Source organism: Colossoma macropomum, unplaced genomic scaffold (assembly GCF_904425465.1).
Source record: "Colossoma macropomum unplaced genomic scaffold, Colossoma_macropomum, whole genome shotgun sequence".
Taxonomy (NCBI): Eukaryota; Metazoa; Chordata; class Actinopteri; order Characiformes; family Serrasalmidae; genus Colossoma; species Colossoma macropomum.
The window spans coordinates 42,853,116-42,869,070 of record NW_023494789.1 but is presented as its reverse complement, the minus strand read 5'-3'; the positions used below and the strand labels follow the sequence as shown (position 1 = coordinate 42,869,070).

Below are 15,955 nucleotides of genomic sequence, written 5' to 3'. Positions count from 1 at the left end.
CTTGCTATTTAATATACAATAGTTGCTATTTTAAAATAATTAGTAGTTTAGAATTTATTATTTTAAACTAGAATCCAAAAGTATTACTGAGAACAATGAAACAATTTTTTAAACATCTATTTACAATACACAGAAAAAAAAAAGAGTATTGAATGGAGAAAGAAGTATTTTAGAGCATTTTGTCTGTCTGTCCATCACTGACCTACTATCTTTATCTGTTCTCTCATTAATGAGCGGGATCCAGTGGCTGGTTACCTGGAGGAGGAAAAAAAACACCATCAGTTTACGGCAACTTTCAGATTTTCTTGTCATCTACGAACAGCCAACGCTACTAAATATGTACAACTTTTATCATTTATTTTCTTGCACCTGGACACAGTTCTAAGAAAAATACCTAGACTCATTCACTCTAATGTAAAACGATAAAAGGGACCAACCAATGATTATAACATACAAAAGCTAAGAACATTAGCCACATTAGCACTGTTTGGCAAAGTGGTTCAGTCAACAAATACTAACAATTAATAAAAACAAATGCTGAGAATTAGCATCTTAGCCATATAAGCATAGATGGTTCCACCAAACAACCCTGTCAGAAAAAACAGCTTAAATTCTACGCTGTTCTGAAGCTGGTTTAGCTGGTTAGCTGATCCGAGCTGGATATGTAAGAGATGTTGGGAGACCAGCTTGGTCAGCTGGTTAGAGCTGGTAGACCAGCTTTGTTGGATGACCAGTTTTACCAACTGGTAGATGGACAAACTGGTCAACCAGGTCTTAAAACACAGCTTAAACTGGTAAGATATTTTCTAACTTAAGCTAGTCAAGCTGGATTTTCCATCAGGGAATGCTAACAATCAATAAAAGCTTAGGCTGCTTTTTAGCAAGATTGCACATTAGCATCTTAGCCATACTAGCACTGCTTTGCTGAGTTTAAAGGAAGGTTCAACCAACCAGTGTAACACTATATAATGAAAATTAGCAAAGTAGCACATTAGCATGCTAACCACATTCAAACTAACACTAAATCTGGATCCAACTCAAGTTTACACAAAGAGATTTATTAACATAAAAGCATTTAAACATTCATACATTCCCTGCTTAGATTCTAAACTGGTCAAGCAGGTTAAAAGCTGGTTGACCATTTTTATTAAGCTGTTCAGAGCCATATGACCAGCTTGGCGTTGTGTAAAATTTCAAGCTGGAAAACCAGCTTGGCCTGCTGGTTAGAGCTGCCAGACTAGCTTTGTTGAACTCCTCTGAGCTGGATGACCAGCTTGCCAAGTGGTAAATGGTTGAACCAGCCAACCAGGTCTCAAAACATAGCTTGAACTGGTAAGCTGGTAATCAGTATGAGCTGGTCAAGCTGGATATTCCAGCAGGGTTGGCTTATAATGCTTCAACATACTAATCTGAAACAGACAGAAACCCCTGTTAGCCCACACATGACTAGCATCATGCTAACTCACCTTTTCAATCGACTTCTTGTTATTGACGGAATACACAATGCATATGACATTAGCCTATAATGGAAAAACAAATAGATATAAACTACCAGCGGCAGGTCAACACAGACAGAGACAACTTTGGTAATGTTTTCATTCTCACTGTTGCTATAAACTAGTGTTCAAACAGTGGTGTTACCTTTGATATCTCCTGATACAGCTGTTCATCTGTCTGTTCTGCCTCTGTATGGATTTAAAAATAACAAACATCTCTTACAGTTGAGTACTGACCTACAGGGTTCTGCTTAAGACCTTTATGGTCTCATAATGCAGCAGTAAGTGTTATTGATCTGATTGTTTTCTACCTGAGTAATCGACTATGTGTGTAGGAACTCTCTCTGGAGTGACGTCGGCCGGGATAGTGATCTCTTCAGCCTTGTAGGGAACCTACAGACATTAAAAAAGGTTTCAAAATGCATTGTTTACTTTCCAATCCATACAGACTACATATGGAAACTAAGCTGTAAATAGCCTGTTTCCAATTAATTGAAACACTGTGTTCTTCAAACTAGCTCAAAATATTTCAATTGGAAGAAAATAATTAAACTCTACAAGAAACAAACTTAATGCACAGGTTCTGTTTACTTGCTGAGTTTAACATATTAGAAAAACATGTACCATAATACGTGCCAGGCCAAACTTTTTTCACATGACTCTATTCTGATGTAATACTGGATTTTAACAAACATAAACACATTCATTGCTCAGATAAAGGGTTTAAACAATGTGTTTAGGTGCCTAAGACATTTGGACAGTATTGAATATCCACCTATTTAGCCTACAGCAGTTTAGCTCCGCCCATTCATGCTGAAGTTATAATAAGTGTTGAAGGCAAATTCTAAGCCTTCATATCTAGTTTACATTAAGGAATATAAACAGTATCCAAAGCTCATAAGTTCCTCTGACTATTAAAAAGATGTTAAAACTATATACATTATTTCATCTGACTTATACTTCGTTTTTCATATTTATTTATTTCCTTTTCTTTGAGTATTGCATCCTAATACAGATGTACATTTTTTGTTTCCCCTAGCATTTTTCTTTCTTCTTTAATTTTTTCATACTCTGTACCCTTTTATGGTCAATGTTCAACGATTTGGCAATAAAATCAGGGATTATTTATATCTATTTTAAAGGCACAGTAACACAAAACAAAACAAAAAAAAAAAGGGAATAAAGATGAAAAAATTAAGTTAGTAGTTTTCCTACCACGTCTGGGAATTCCTCGCTGACCAGAGACATGATCAGAGACGTCTTCCCCACTTTGGCTGTACAAGCAAACACAGAGACACACAACAGAATTTGATCATTATATGATATATTCACATGACATGAGTCTTGCCACTTCCTATTTCCCCCGTTATGTCAAAAACAGAACTGCAAAACAGAGGGCGCCTGCGAGTGAGTCCTCAATGAATGGGAGTTAATGGAACTCACTGGCTAAAAACAAGAAGTTAAAACAGTTTCTAATCACTCTACCAGGGTGCATTTCATGAAAAAAGCAAAGAAAACCTATTTATTTCCTTTTTTCTACAGCAAACGGGTTTTGGGCAGCAGAACGCTAGCACTACTGCTACTGAGTGCTGATTGGTTGGAGAGCGGAGCAGCTCATTGGCTCTTTGCGCTCACAGAGGTCATGAATGTACATGAGGCACCGTTTTAAACTCCTATAACTCAAGTTTAAAAGCTCCTAAAATCTACCAGCATCGTTAAAATGTTTTATGCTGTTCAGTGTTCAGGAAATGATTATAATCTTTTACATTAAAAATGTTTAAGCACTTATTAACTATGATTTTGCTTAAATGCTGCATCTTAATCCATTCATTTTGGACTTGCTCAGCAGCGCCCTCTAGCGTTTGAGAAAGCCGGAGGACATTACAGAGTGGTAATTCTCCTCTCTACAAGTTCTCCTATAGCACTGTGTAAAAAGTCATCTCACCCCCCTTCATTAACTTTATTTCCAGTCAAACAAGCAATTAAGTACAAGTTTTTCAGTGTTAGATAAAAGAGACAGAAAAAAATATTTAACAAAAAGGCTCAACAACTAAATCTAATCTCAGCTGTTTGAGTGTTCAGTGTGTCACTCTTTACCTCTACTACAGTTTTCATTCCTTTCGGGAGACTCACTTTCAGTTTCTCAAAGAAATCTGCAGACACGCCTCCAAAGTTCAGTCTTAGAAGTTGGTTCATCATTTTCTGAAGTAATCAAACTCATTCAGTGATGTTGAGGTCTGGACTCTGAGGTGGTCAGTCCATTGTTCACCTTCTTTGTTTGATGTGTCCGTCTCCTTTTCTCAGTGAGGCTTCTTGAACAGCTATACATCCTTTCAGACCCATAGTGCTGAGTTGTCTTCTTACAGTGGAAAGGGTGGACAGAAACTCCTGTGGATATTTTCAGATCTGAAGCAGCTGGATTTTCTCCTCCCTCTCAGAGATGAAAGCTTTAAGTGCTGTTTATCTGATGGGGACAATTTTGGTCTCTACCATGTCTTCCAGGTGGTTGTTAGGAGGCCCATTTGCTCTGTAACTCGAGTATTAGATGTTTTTTTCCCCATTTTTTCTCTATTTTTTTTTCAAAGAAAAATTGTACTTAACAGCTGTTTTGACTGGAAAATAAATAAATTAAGGGTCTCTGATTTTCTAACCTGGTTGTCACCCAAAATCTCAGTGAATTAGATTTTCAGCCTTTAGTAACACAGTAACACTCTGTAGCTGACCTCACTCAACTGCATTCACAGTTAAACTTAGACTAACGCCCTTTTGATATTGAGGCTCATAACAGAGCGAACACCTGCACAAAACCTGCTTAATGTGTTTCACACTGAATGTTTAGCAGCACTGAATCTGTAGCAAACATGTTTCACTATGAATATATCTTACATATTCTTCATGTGAATTTAGCTTCCCACTCATCCTGCTGCATGAAAACAAACGTGCTTAGCTTATGAGAAATTATAGACCATAACTAGAGTTTAACATAATATTTGTCAGCGTAGGTGTCCTGTTATCAGTCAGCTCAAAACGAAAAATCTCACATTTATTTAACAACGTTTAATTTCACATTAAACACTGTTAATATTTTAACCAGGGAACTGTGCAGAAACTCTGAAAAATCTCTTAAAAAGATTGTTCTTTAAGTGTTCCTTAATAAAGACAATGGTTCTGTATAGAACCATAAACACTCACAGAAGCATCTGTATGCTTAAATCATTCTTGGCATGGTGAAATGGTTCTTCAGATCGATGGAGAATGAGTTGTAAATGGTTCTATACAGAAAAATATTTTTGAAAATGGTTCTATATAGCATCAAAAAATGGTTCTTCTATTGTTACAAGCTTGACACAGTACCGATAGCAGAACCTTTATTAGTGCTATTTAGAACCATATACAATACATTCTCCTTTAGTCTGAAGAATCTTTTCACCATACAAGTGGTTCTTTGAGTGTTCAAGGTTCTATATAGAACCATTATCTTTACAAAAGAACCCTTAAAGACCAATTTTAACTGTAAATAAATGAAATCACATTGCTCACCCAAATTAATGTTTGTGTGCAGATTAATGTCCAAGACTCATTTGATTTTCAAAGAAAACATTTTTTTCAATAATGACGTTTTTGTTTACTTGGATGCTAATACCGCTAGAATGATGGGTGTCCCCCCAATATTGGTCCCCTTACTGCAGCTGGGAGACAGTCTGGGTTTTCCGTAACTGATCTTTCTGTTTAAAAGAGCATATTGTGCTTACAGTGAGATTAAGTTTAACTGCTCTGGTCACCCTCACTCTGTATGTGTAACACTATTTACTGCTAAGACTTTCACTTAGAAAAAATCAACCACATGTCATTTGACCAGGGGCACCAAAACTTTTGCACATGACTGTATATCAGCAGAAGGGTGTTCTCCTAGCCTTTAAACCTGAATGTCTCACTCCAAAGATTACTGAAGCACAGCTGTAGGAGGGGAGTAAGCATGTTTACATCAGATGTTGCGATGGTTAAATTTTTCATTTTGGCTGGAGTGCCCCTTTAAGGCCTAACTGGCCTATTTGTTTATTTATGATTAACTGTTTTATTTCAGGGTTCAATTAAATGTAACCACACGGGACACTTTCTGCACACAGCAACTAATGATCACATTTGAGAATGAGGTACATGTTGACAAATTACCTCCCAAAAATAGAGGCCACAGTCCATTCTAGGTTTAAAGGACCAACAGCATGAAAAAACAAATGAGTTTTAATCTCAAAGTTTTATGAAGTATTTTAAAGTCTCAAAATGTACCATTCACTTTCCGGTCAATATAGTCTGTACATTAAAACGAAGCCAGTCTTCAATTCATTGTTTTTGTGATGTCATGAAAATCACTGGATTATATAGCTGCTTACAGTAGCCTACAGCCTACAGTAGTTTAGCTCTGCCCACAATTTACACTACAAGTTATGAGGAGTGTTTCAGCCTGACACAGTAACAAAACAGCTAGTTTATTTGTTAGGGATAAAGGGAGGTTGGACACTGGGCAAGTAAACATTAATTATTACTGTTCTTTGAAACGTAAACCATACAAACTTCTTAAATGGACCTCAAAATGCAAGAAAAAAGTACTATATGGGCCCTTTAACTTGGGGCCAGCCCTGCAGACAGAGCCAAGTTTGTTTGATTATAAGCCTGTGAAATCTGAAGCTTTGTTTAAGCACACAGTGAGATTATTATCTCTTTATCTGTGTATAACAACAGTGATGACTGTAAACAGCAGTATCATAGAGCATACAATTAGCTATTAATTTCACTAAATATTCAAACAGCCAGCGCTGCAATTGGAGTTGTTATTTAAAAAGAAACACTTTTCCCAGAGAGCCCTTCAACCTAGTTTCACCACAGCAGCCTCCCTGCTTTAACTAACAGTTACACACCACATCACAACCTGCAATGCAAATTTGTTATTTGCTATGCTTTTGATTTGCAATGCAAAACTAGCTGTTTTTAGGAGCAGCATGCACTGAGCGTCTACTTAGCACTTTGACTGAAGGCATGTATGCATTCACTCCTGACCTATTCCTCCAATTCTCAGCATCCAGCTAGGAACTGGACACTGGGTGCATGTGTTAGAGGGGAAGTCCACCAATTTTTCACAATTTCTGTAGAATTAAATAGGTAAGATGTAAACAGAGTCATTCAGAGTGGTTTGGTGTGAAATACTCTGTTCTAAAGAAACTTACTGAGTCAGAATTGTTCACAGTGGTGGTGACAGGAACCAGACATCCACCTCTAAAAGCTACACTTGTGTTGTAGTCATGGTGACCCCCGGTTCCTATCACCACCACTGTGAAGAAATTTGAACCATTTCACACCAAACCACTCTGAATCACTCTGTTTACATCTCAACTATCAATTATACAGAAATTTTGCAAAAAATCGGTCGTATTCCCCCTTAAAACATGCAAATGAAGCCTTTCCTGGACTTCATTGTGAATGTTGTGTTGTATGTGTGTTGTGAGCAGTAACTGACAGGCCAGAATGAATTGATCACATACACTTAGCTTTAGCCTTCTGGGCTAATGTTGGCTCATTTACAGTCCATACTGTTTATATAAACGCCTGACATATAAAGTAAATAAAACAAATCAGATAACAGCAGCAAAACAGAGATGCATGTAATGACAATTGGTCATGCCCATTGAGATCCAACCTTAAATCCAACATATCTAATCCAGATTACCAATCTAATTAATCAGACGTGAGTTGGAAGTGAAACATGTATGAAAGTGGTTTAGGGGTCAAGGCTGGTGAACCTTACTACTCCTTACAACAAGCTACATAAAACAAGGGCACAGTGGACATGTGTAGACTAGAGAATTATCCACAGCGGACTACTAAAAGTCAATGAATGATAGTGAGGCAACTGAAAAGTCTATAAGATTGCAAAAGCACCACATGAAACCTATTTTAAAAGACGAGTTTAAACTTGGAGACACTTTGTGATACTAACATTAAAGGGGAACTCCACTGATTTTTATAAAACTCTAGCTAACTAAATGGTTAAGATGTAAACAGAGTCATTCAAAGTGGTTTGGTGTGAAATGCTCCGTTCTTTAGAAACTTGCTGAGTCAGAATTGTTCACAGTGGTGGTGATAGGAACCAGATGTCCACCTCTAAAAGCTCCCTCACAGAAAGTTATTACATGGAATGATTATGAATTCACTGCCTGATGTCTGAGACACTGTTTCATAATAGTTGTGTGATACAGTTTTGTATTCTAATCAGTTTAACCCATACATGGTGACAGGATACATGCAGGGTGCTGTGAGGCAAAAACAGTCCCCCAAGAAAAATTATTATTATTTGAGATTTTCCACTATTTTCCCATCGTCAACAATCCATACAAAACTCAGAAGACGCGTGTAGGTTCACTGGTGGTTTTAGATAGTAAATAAAATGTCTATATTTGTGTTGCAGTCATGGTGACCCCTGGTTCCTATCACCACCACTGTAAAGACTTCTAAACCATTTCACACCAAACCACTTTGAATCACTCTGATTACATCTCAAAAAATGAATTATACAGAAATTTAGAAAAATTGGTGGAATTCCCCTTTAAAAAGTAAATACCACGCTAGAGATCAACAGTTGTGGCCAATACTAACGTCAGTGCAAGTGTAAATAACAGAGGATAATCCAGAAGAAATTGGCTTCTTATTGGAATTTTCCGTTCCACCTTAAATGGTGCAGTTATATTCTGGCGGTTCAGGCTCCACCATGTAACTGCTGCACCATTTAAGGTGGAACGTAAAATTCGAAAAAGATACGAACTCCAGCCTCACAATGCCTCGATATTATTACTCGAGGACTATAAAGTGAAAGGACAGAGATGCGCTGTGGCTGCAGAAGCCACACAAACACCTTATACGACTTACGTTCTCCCACCAGCAGAATCCTGACGTCCTTGCGCATCTTCCTCACACCTAATCTCGTCTTCGAGGGAACTGAGACCGAGTAGCATTTAAGCTATAAGCGCTGGATGTGGATAATGAATATAATAATGCAGAAGCTGCAGCTCCAGCACAGCGACACACACACAGTACAGCTACAGTGTGATATAGAGGCAGCCGCTGTGTAGCTGAAGCCCCTCCAGCCTGATGAGCCCGGTCAGCCTGGTCCTGCTGCTGGACTTCACTGCTCAAACATCCACTCTCCTCCTCCTACTGACCTCCAACGTGTCTACGGATCCCTCTCAGGGCCAATTCCAGCACGCGAAGTGGCTCTCAGAGACGTGCGCGTGCATTTACAATAGATTAATAAGAAGAGCTTATTAAAGGATGTTCTTTTGTGAAAATGATTTACATTTAGTGTAACGTACTTTAAGCATGTATTTATTAATACATATATTTGCTGTCAAAAATAAAACATGTCTCTCCGTGCACTTAACTTTAAAACGTAAATACCACACTAGGTATTAATATATACACTGTGCACTTAACTAAAGCTACACTCAACTAAAGCTATTAAAGCTACAAAGAGGGTTCTTGAAGGGTTCTTCAGTAAAGACCATGGTTCTAAATAGAACCATGAACAGTCGAAGAACCATTTGCATGCTTAAATGGTACTTTGCATGGAGAAATGGTTCTTCAGATTGGTGGAGTGTGAATGTTCTAATATAGTGTTCTACATAGCACCAAACAGGGTTCTTCTACTGTTACAATCTTTGGTGCTTTTTAGAAATCTTTTCAAAAGGTTCTGTGTAGAACCATATACAACACATTCTCCAATCTAAAAAAACATTTTGCCATGCAAAGAACACCTTAAGCATGCAAATGGTCATTGAGTGTTCATGGTTCTATATAGAATTGTCTTTACTATGGAACCCCTCTTTTTTAAGTGTGCAAAAAGTAGCTTAAACTACTTTGTGAAAAAATGATCAAATTGACCATGTGCATGTGATATGAAATTATAACAAAATATAATACAGTTACATGCCAGCAAGAAATTCCACACAGTTGAGTTTATTGCAAAAGTGCCCACTTGTTTACAGGTCAGACAAAATAAAATACCCCACTATTCATGGGAAAGTGCAAGGAATGTCAGCCTTTCGGAGCTCAAAATTGTTTGTAGTTTTAGTAGTTACACAAAAAATGGCAAAAAAGTAATTTAACTACTGAAATCACTACGCAAATATGAATGTAGTTGAACTACCAGCAAGATACTGCAAAATACAACCTACTGGTGCAGTTCACTACTCCCCAACACTGTTTACAACGGCATTGCATGGCAAGGCAAAAAGGGAAATTCCACTGCTTATTTAAAAATGTTTCCATAATTCAGTGCTTGAGATGTAAACAGAGAGATTCAGAGTGGTTTGGTGTGAAATGGTTCAGATTTTTCTACAGTGGTGGTGATAGGAACCAGAGGTTGCCATGACTACCACACAAATATTTGTATTTACTATCCAAAACCACAAGTGAACCTACACGTGTCTTCTGAATTTCACATGGAATGTTGATGATGGTGAAAATCTGAAATAATAAGTTTTCTTTGGGGACTATTTTGCTTCACAGCGTCCTGTATGTATCCCTCCACCGTGAATTGAATTAAGGTCAACATTTTCTCAAAACTATCATAAAACAATTCTGACATCAGGCAGTGAATTCATAACCATTTCATGTAACAACTTTCTGTGAGGGAGCTGTTAGAGGTGGACGTCTGGTTCCTATCACCACCGCTGTGAACAATTCTGTCTCGGTAAGTTTCTCTAGAACAGACCGTTTCACACCAAACCACTCTGAATGACTTTGTTCATATCTTTTACATCAGTGTAATTCATCTTTAAGCTAAAGTCCAGTAGGAGAAGAGCACTGGACAATTCTCCTTTTGGTTTTCAGTTAAAGTGCCTATATCCTACAGTTTTTCCATACTTTTTTGATGTAAGTGTTAGTTATGCACTAAAAGCAGCCATAATTGATTCCACATGACCTCTCTTTATCCCTTAGAACTAAACAGGATGTTCATTTTACTGTGGCTTTAACACTGATATATGTAAATGAGCTCTGTTCTGATAGGCTGCTCTGTATTGGGCCTTTAAAGAGCAGTCCAGGCTGAAACACCCCTCATAACTCCTCACCTCACAAGCTACTGTAGACTGGATAGGCAAATGTTTTGGAACTTGTGACATAAACAAAATGAAATGAAAATGAAAAATGCTGCTTAAAAACAAAACAAAGACAAAAGGAGAAAACAACACAATAAAGAGACTACAAGACAATATACTCTTAAAAAAGATGGCTCTTCAAGGGTTCTTCAGTAAAGAAAAAGATTCTATAAACAACACTAAAAGAACACTTTGCATTATTAAAGGGCTTTTTGCATCATGAAAGGGTTCTTAAGAATGTGCTGTAGATGGTTCCATATAGAACCTTTTTGAAAAGTGTTCTGTATAACACCCATAAGAGTTCTTCTATTTTTACGAAGTCAAGATTGTAACAATAGAATAACCTTTTTGGGTGCTATACAGAACCCTTGTCAAGAAGGTCCTATGTAGAACCATCTACAGCACATTCTCCATCAATCTGAAGAATCCTTTCATGATGCAAAGAACCATTTAATCATGTAAGGGTTCTTTGAGTGTTCATGGTGAACCATCAAGTTGATTATTCATCTGTAAGTCGCAGGAAAGATCAGAGCATTTCTCTGCTGCGTCCCAAAAAGCCAGAACATGGGTCTAACTGGGCCACAGAAGTCCACCTGGACGTTGTACAGCTCTTCCTGTCCATCCGTCAGGCTCCAGAAGGACAGCCGACCCCTAAACCATGTCCAGCAGGACCCTAATGCTCTCAGGGCAGCCCTGTTTGAGTGGAGTCTCTGCGTTGTTGTGCCAGGCGCTCAGTCGTGCGCTGCTCCGCTCGATGCACCAGGACGAGGAGCTCCTGCCGAGCTTTTGGTTCCGGCCCAGGTCTGGATACGCCACGCCGGCGGCCCAGCTGGAGCACAGCGACACGTCCACGTCCCAGTAATGCCTCCCTGCAGAAAACTCCTGATCCGCCATCCACTGACAGGCATCGAAGCGGCTGTTTTGGGTCATCGGCGAGCAAGATGACCTCACTTGCATCCTCCGTCTCTCCGGGACGAACGCCAAACGTCTGTGACCCAGAGTCGGTGAGAAGGAGAGCAGCACAAATTCTGTGGGGAAAAGAAGTCTAATTGGTTTTGCACTGGAGCTACAAGGCTAATGCTAACAAGCAGGGAAAAAAACAGCATGGTGCTAACTGCTTTCCTAAATCAACACTCGCCTCAAACTGTGTGGAGCTGTTCAGTATCACTAATAGACTTGATCATGTGGTTTCTGACACTGTATGACTCTCTGTTATCTATAAACATGGACTGAATACATAAGCATAGCTAAAAAAAAAAAGCCATAGCAGTCCTTTAAAACCAAAATTGTGTCTGTACATTTGTATATTGTGTTTTGTTTTTCATTGTACTTTTAAATCACTTATTATGGTCATATGGCTTTGTAAGAGACTGATATACAAAGAAACAAACCCATAATTGTTGCTTAAAAGACCCAATTTTTAAAACTTTCTGCATTGTTTGTTATGTGCTGCCCTGAAGGCTGTACAAGTGTGACCACCTAGTGGTAGCTTGTGGTAGCGTCACAGAATTATCACACTATGCAAATTGTGAATCTTAATCTTTGTCAAACATATCTTACACTAAAGGGTATTTCATTACAAATGGTAAAGTGAACTCCCTGACCACTTTATCAGAAACCGCTCTCTTGTAGCTCCACCTCGCTGGTGTACAATTTCTGAATGTGTTGTACTTATTTTTGCTTTTATGACTGTATTTGTAGATAGTTTTCTTTGATCTCACTGACTTTTTAAGATGCTTTCATTTGTCAGTATTTCACACAGTAATAAATCTTTATGTGAAGACAGATTTACCTGCAGGTTCACTGAACTTCAGCCGCACTGCAGCAGAATCGGACAGACCGCAGGCTCCAGTCAAACCAGCCAGAGCATCTCTATCCTCCAGCAGGACCTCACTGATCTCCCCTGCATCACTGACTGGATCAGGCAGCACAGCCTCAGACTGGAGAAAGAAACACATCTATCTATCAACTCATAAAACTCTCTGGGGCTCTGGTTCTGAAATCTGATAAGTCACATTAAAGCATGTGTCAGGCTCCAGTCCTCGCAAGCCAAAACACTGCAGACTTCAGCACGCTGCCTCATTAAACACACCTGATTCAACTCATCAGGTAATTAGCGAGGCCTTCGTGAACTGAACACAGAGCGTTGGATGAGGGTAAACGCTAATATCGGCTGCTCTTTGTCTTCAAGTCCCCCATTTGAGATGCCTGCTTTAAAGCCATAAAATACACTCCTAAAAAAAGTTGTTCTTCAAGGGTTCTTTAGTAAAGGCAATGGCTATATAGAACGGAGAAAGTGCTGTAGATGATTCTGTATAGAACCTTTCTGAAAAAAGATCTATGTAGCACCAAGCAGGGTTCTGCTAATGTTACTATGTCAAGCTTTTTGGTGCTATATAGAACACTTTTCAAGAATGTTCTAAACTGAACCATCTACAGCACATTCTCCATCTATGTGAAGAACAAACCATGCAAAGGGTTCTTTGAGCGTTCAAGATTCTATATAGAACCGTTTTCTTAACTAAAGAACCCTTGAAGAACCATCTTTTTTGAGTATGGAGTATGCAAACACTAGTTAAGTTTTTAAACATACTGTTCACTCCCCGGTCCTCAATTCCAATTTATTATTATTATGTTTTTTTACATCATTTGAACAAACAGCTGCCCTTTAAATGGTGAATTATATTGTAAATTATGATGAATGGACCAACAGAAATGGTCCAGAATGACATATAAGAATAAGTAAATACGGATAAAATCATGTTCCATTAACATAAAAATACTGTTACTGGAAGGTACTGGGATAAATGTTAAAGGTACTGGGACAAATGAGATTTTGTTCCCATAGTGGCAATGAATATGTGCCAATTCAGCCAGCTTAGCCCCACCCATTTACACTGACATTATATGTATGAGTGTTTCAACTTAGAAGGCTTTTTGAATAAGGGACAATACAGAACAGACAATCAGAAAAGATCTCATTTTCATATATCAGTTTGTAACAAAAACAGTTACAAAACCAGCCTGTTTAATTGTAAAGGATAAACAGATGTTGGAAAATGGTCAGTTATGAAACGAATTTGTGGTGCATAGAACCACATAAGCGTCGCACGAGGATCTTTAAAAGACATTTCACAGAATAAATCATGAGGCTTGTTAATATAAGGTACCTCTTCCATGTGTGAAAGGCTGTTCAGACTGTCCTCAGGTTCTGAAGGCAGGCTGGATAAACTGCTGCCAGCAGCTCCTAATCCACTGTCCAGTGACGAACTGAAAAGCTCCGCAGTCTGAGTGTCCTCTTCCATAATGATGGACTCATCCTATATGATACAGTAAGGTTAAAATATGTAGGTCACATGTACACTTTATATAAACAAAGAGTGCCTCTTCTATATTGTCCCTACCTGGCAGTTTAGTTCAGTTAGGAAGATTTCTATTTCTTTGATCTCCAGCTTCAAGGACTCCAGTCTTCTCACCAAAGCTTCCTGAGAAAAAATAAAACATAATATAAAAATATTTAAAAGGATGCATATGTATTGCAGTCAGCACTGCTTTTATTGCAGTCAACACTGCTTTAAAGTGATGGTTTTGTGGAAAATGAAATTTACATGATTTCCCTCCCTTGATCTCATTCTCTCTTATACACATATATAACTTTAGATTGGTATACAATGTTTGTGTAATTTCAGATGAAAAATCACAGTTTGAAATGCTTTTAAGTCAACACTTAAGCAGGGTCTGTAAAACTGGCAAAACTGGCCTACAGTGTAAAAACAGTGCAAAACCATCATAAAATACAGAAGTGGCATGAACGGAAGCCTATTTGGAGATACTATATTGAAATAATAAGTTACTACATTTCAAGAAAGTAAGCAATTATTTAGGGCAATAAGTCAAGTTACAAGGTACTATGTCATTATTTAAGCCCTTATTTTGACATTGTATGTCATTATTTTGAGAATAAGTCAATATTTAGACATGGTAAGTCATTATTTTGACATAATATATAAGGAACAGAATAGGGCACAGGGCACAGAACACAGGGCACACAGCACAGGGCACAGAACACAGGACACAGGACACAGAACACAGACACAGAACACAAAGCACAGGGCACAGAACACAGGGCACAGAACACAAAGCACAGGGCACAGAACACAGAACACAGAACACAGAACACAGGACACAAAGCACAGAGCACAGAACACAGAACACAGGACACAAAGCACAGGGCACAGAACACAGGACACAAAGCACAGGGCACAGAACACAGGGCACAGAACACAAAGCACAGGGCACAGAACACAGGGCACAGAACACAGGGCACAGGGCACAGAACACAGAACACAAAGCACAGGGCACAGGGTGCAGAACACAGAGCACAGGGCACAGGGTGCAGAACACAGAGCACAGGGCACAGGGCCCAGAACACAGAACACAGGGCACAGAACACAAAGCACAGGGCACAGAATAGGGCACAGGGCACACAGAACACAAAGCACAGGGCACAGGGTACAGAACACAGAGCACAGGGCACAGAACACAAAGCACAGGGCACAGAACACAAAGCACAGGGCACAGGGTACAGAACACAGAGCACAGGGCACAGAACACAGAGCACAGGGCACAGAACACAAAGCACAGGGCACAGGGTACAGAACACAGAACACAAACTACAGGGCACACAATAGGGCACAGGGCACACAGCACAGGAAACAAAACACAGAACACAAAGCACAGGGTGCAGAACACAGAACACAGGGCACAGAGAACAAAACACAGAACACAGGGCACAGGGTGCAGAACACAGAACACAGGGCACAGAGAACAAAACACAGAACACAGGGCACAGAACACAGAACACTGATCACAGAACCCAATACTAACAGGACTAAGAGGAGAAGGCGAAACTCACTCTTGTTAGCTTCTCTCTTTGGTAACTGAAGCAATGATCTGTTCTCGCCACCACTTCGTTCCATATTTCACGGCCTCCAGCCTCCTGCAGGTCCAGGATGTTGGACAGAGCGACATTTTTCCTCAGTTTGTGCTGCGCTGGGAGCGAAAACCTGCACTGAGGGCAGTTTCTCTTTCCGCGGACCAAATGGCTCTCTATGCATTTGTAGCAGTAGTTGTGACCGCAGGCCAGAGTGACCGGCTCCACAAAGAGCTCAAAACAAATGGAGCACTTCAGGCTGTTGACGACGACTTTCAGTATCTCCTCATGCGCTGCAGACATGGTGGAGAAACTTTAGGCGTTGTTCAGGAATCGAAAGTGAAACAGCAGCAGGAATAGTTTCACAGAGACGGAACTGT

The 15,955-nt window shown here is 39.2% G+C and overlaps 2 protein-coding genes across 3 annotated transcripts in view; both read right to left on the bottom strand.

The window, feature by feature from the left end:
- rhot1b (ras homolog family member T1) overlaps window positions 1–8,701 on the bottom strand; it is a 35,560-nt gene extending 26,859 nt beyond the window's left edge. For both annotated transcript variants that reach the window (XM_036571416.1, XM_036571417.1), the window contains exons 1-6: window positions 8,415–8,701; window positions 2,712–2,770; window positions 1,808–1,889; window positions 1,642–1,685; window positions 1,467–1,520; window positions 203–255 (exon numbers count right to left, since the gene is read on the bottom strand). In XM_036571416.1, coding sequence (XP_036427309.1) covers window positions 203–255; window positions 1,467–1,520; window positions 1,642–1,685; window positions 1,808–1,889; window positions 2,712–2,770; window positions 8,415–8,451 — 329 coding nt within the window. In that variant the 5' untranslated portion in view covers window positions 8,452–8,701. The remainder of the gene's footprint in view (window positions 1–202; window positions 256–1,466; window positions 1,521–1,641; window positions 1,686–1,807; window positions 1,890–2,711; window positions 2,771–8,414) is intronic.
- Window positions 8,702–11,049: 2,348 nt separating this feature from the next.
- LOC118808608 (E3 ubiquitin-protein ligase RNF135) lies at window positions 11,050–15,951 on the bottom strand. Its single transcript, XM_036571414.1, has 5 exons — window positions 15,558–15,951; window positions 14,047–14,127; window positions 13,813–13,962; window positions 12,435–12,582; window positions 11,050–11,670 (listed from the first exon to the last, which is right to left on the bottom strand). The coding sequence occupies exons 1-5, from the start codon at window positions 15,876–15,878 to the stop codon at window positions 11,294–11,296; spliced, it is 1,077 nt and encodes a 358-aa protein (XP_036427307.1). The 5' UTR covers window positions 15,879–15,951; the 3' UTR covers window positions 11,050–11,293.
- Between the last annotated feature and the right edge of the window lie 4 nt (window positions 15,952–15,955).

Excerpts from the sequence above, each read along its gene's own strand:
- LOC118808608 (XM_036571414.1), bottom strand. The coding sequence starts at position 15,878 with ATGTCTGCAGCGCATGAGGAGATACTGAAAGTCGTCGTCAACAGCCTG. Across the intron at positions 14,128-15,557 it reads AAAGAGAGAAGCTAACAAGA|GAAGCTTTGGTGAGAAGACT; the intron begins GTGAGTTTCGCC and ends ATTTTTTCTCAG. Across the intron at positions 11,671-12,434 it reads GAAGTTCAGTGAACCTGCAG|AATTTGTGCTGCTCTCCTTC; the intron begins GTAAATCTGTCT and ends TTTTCCCCACAG.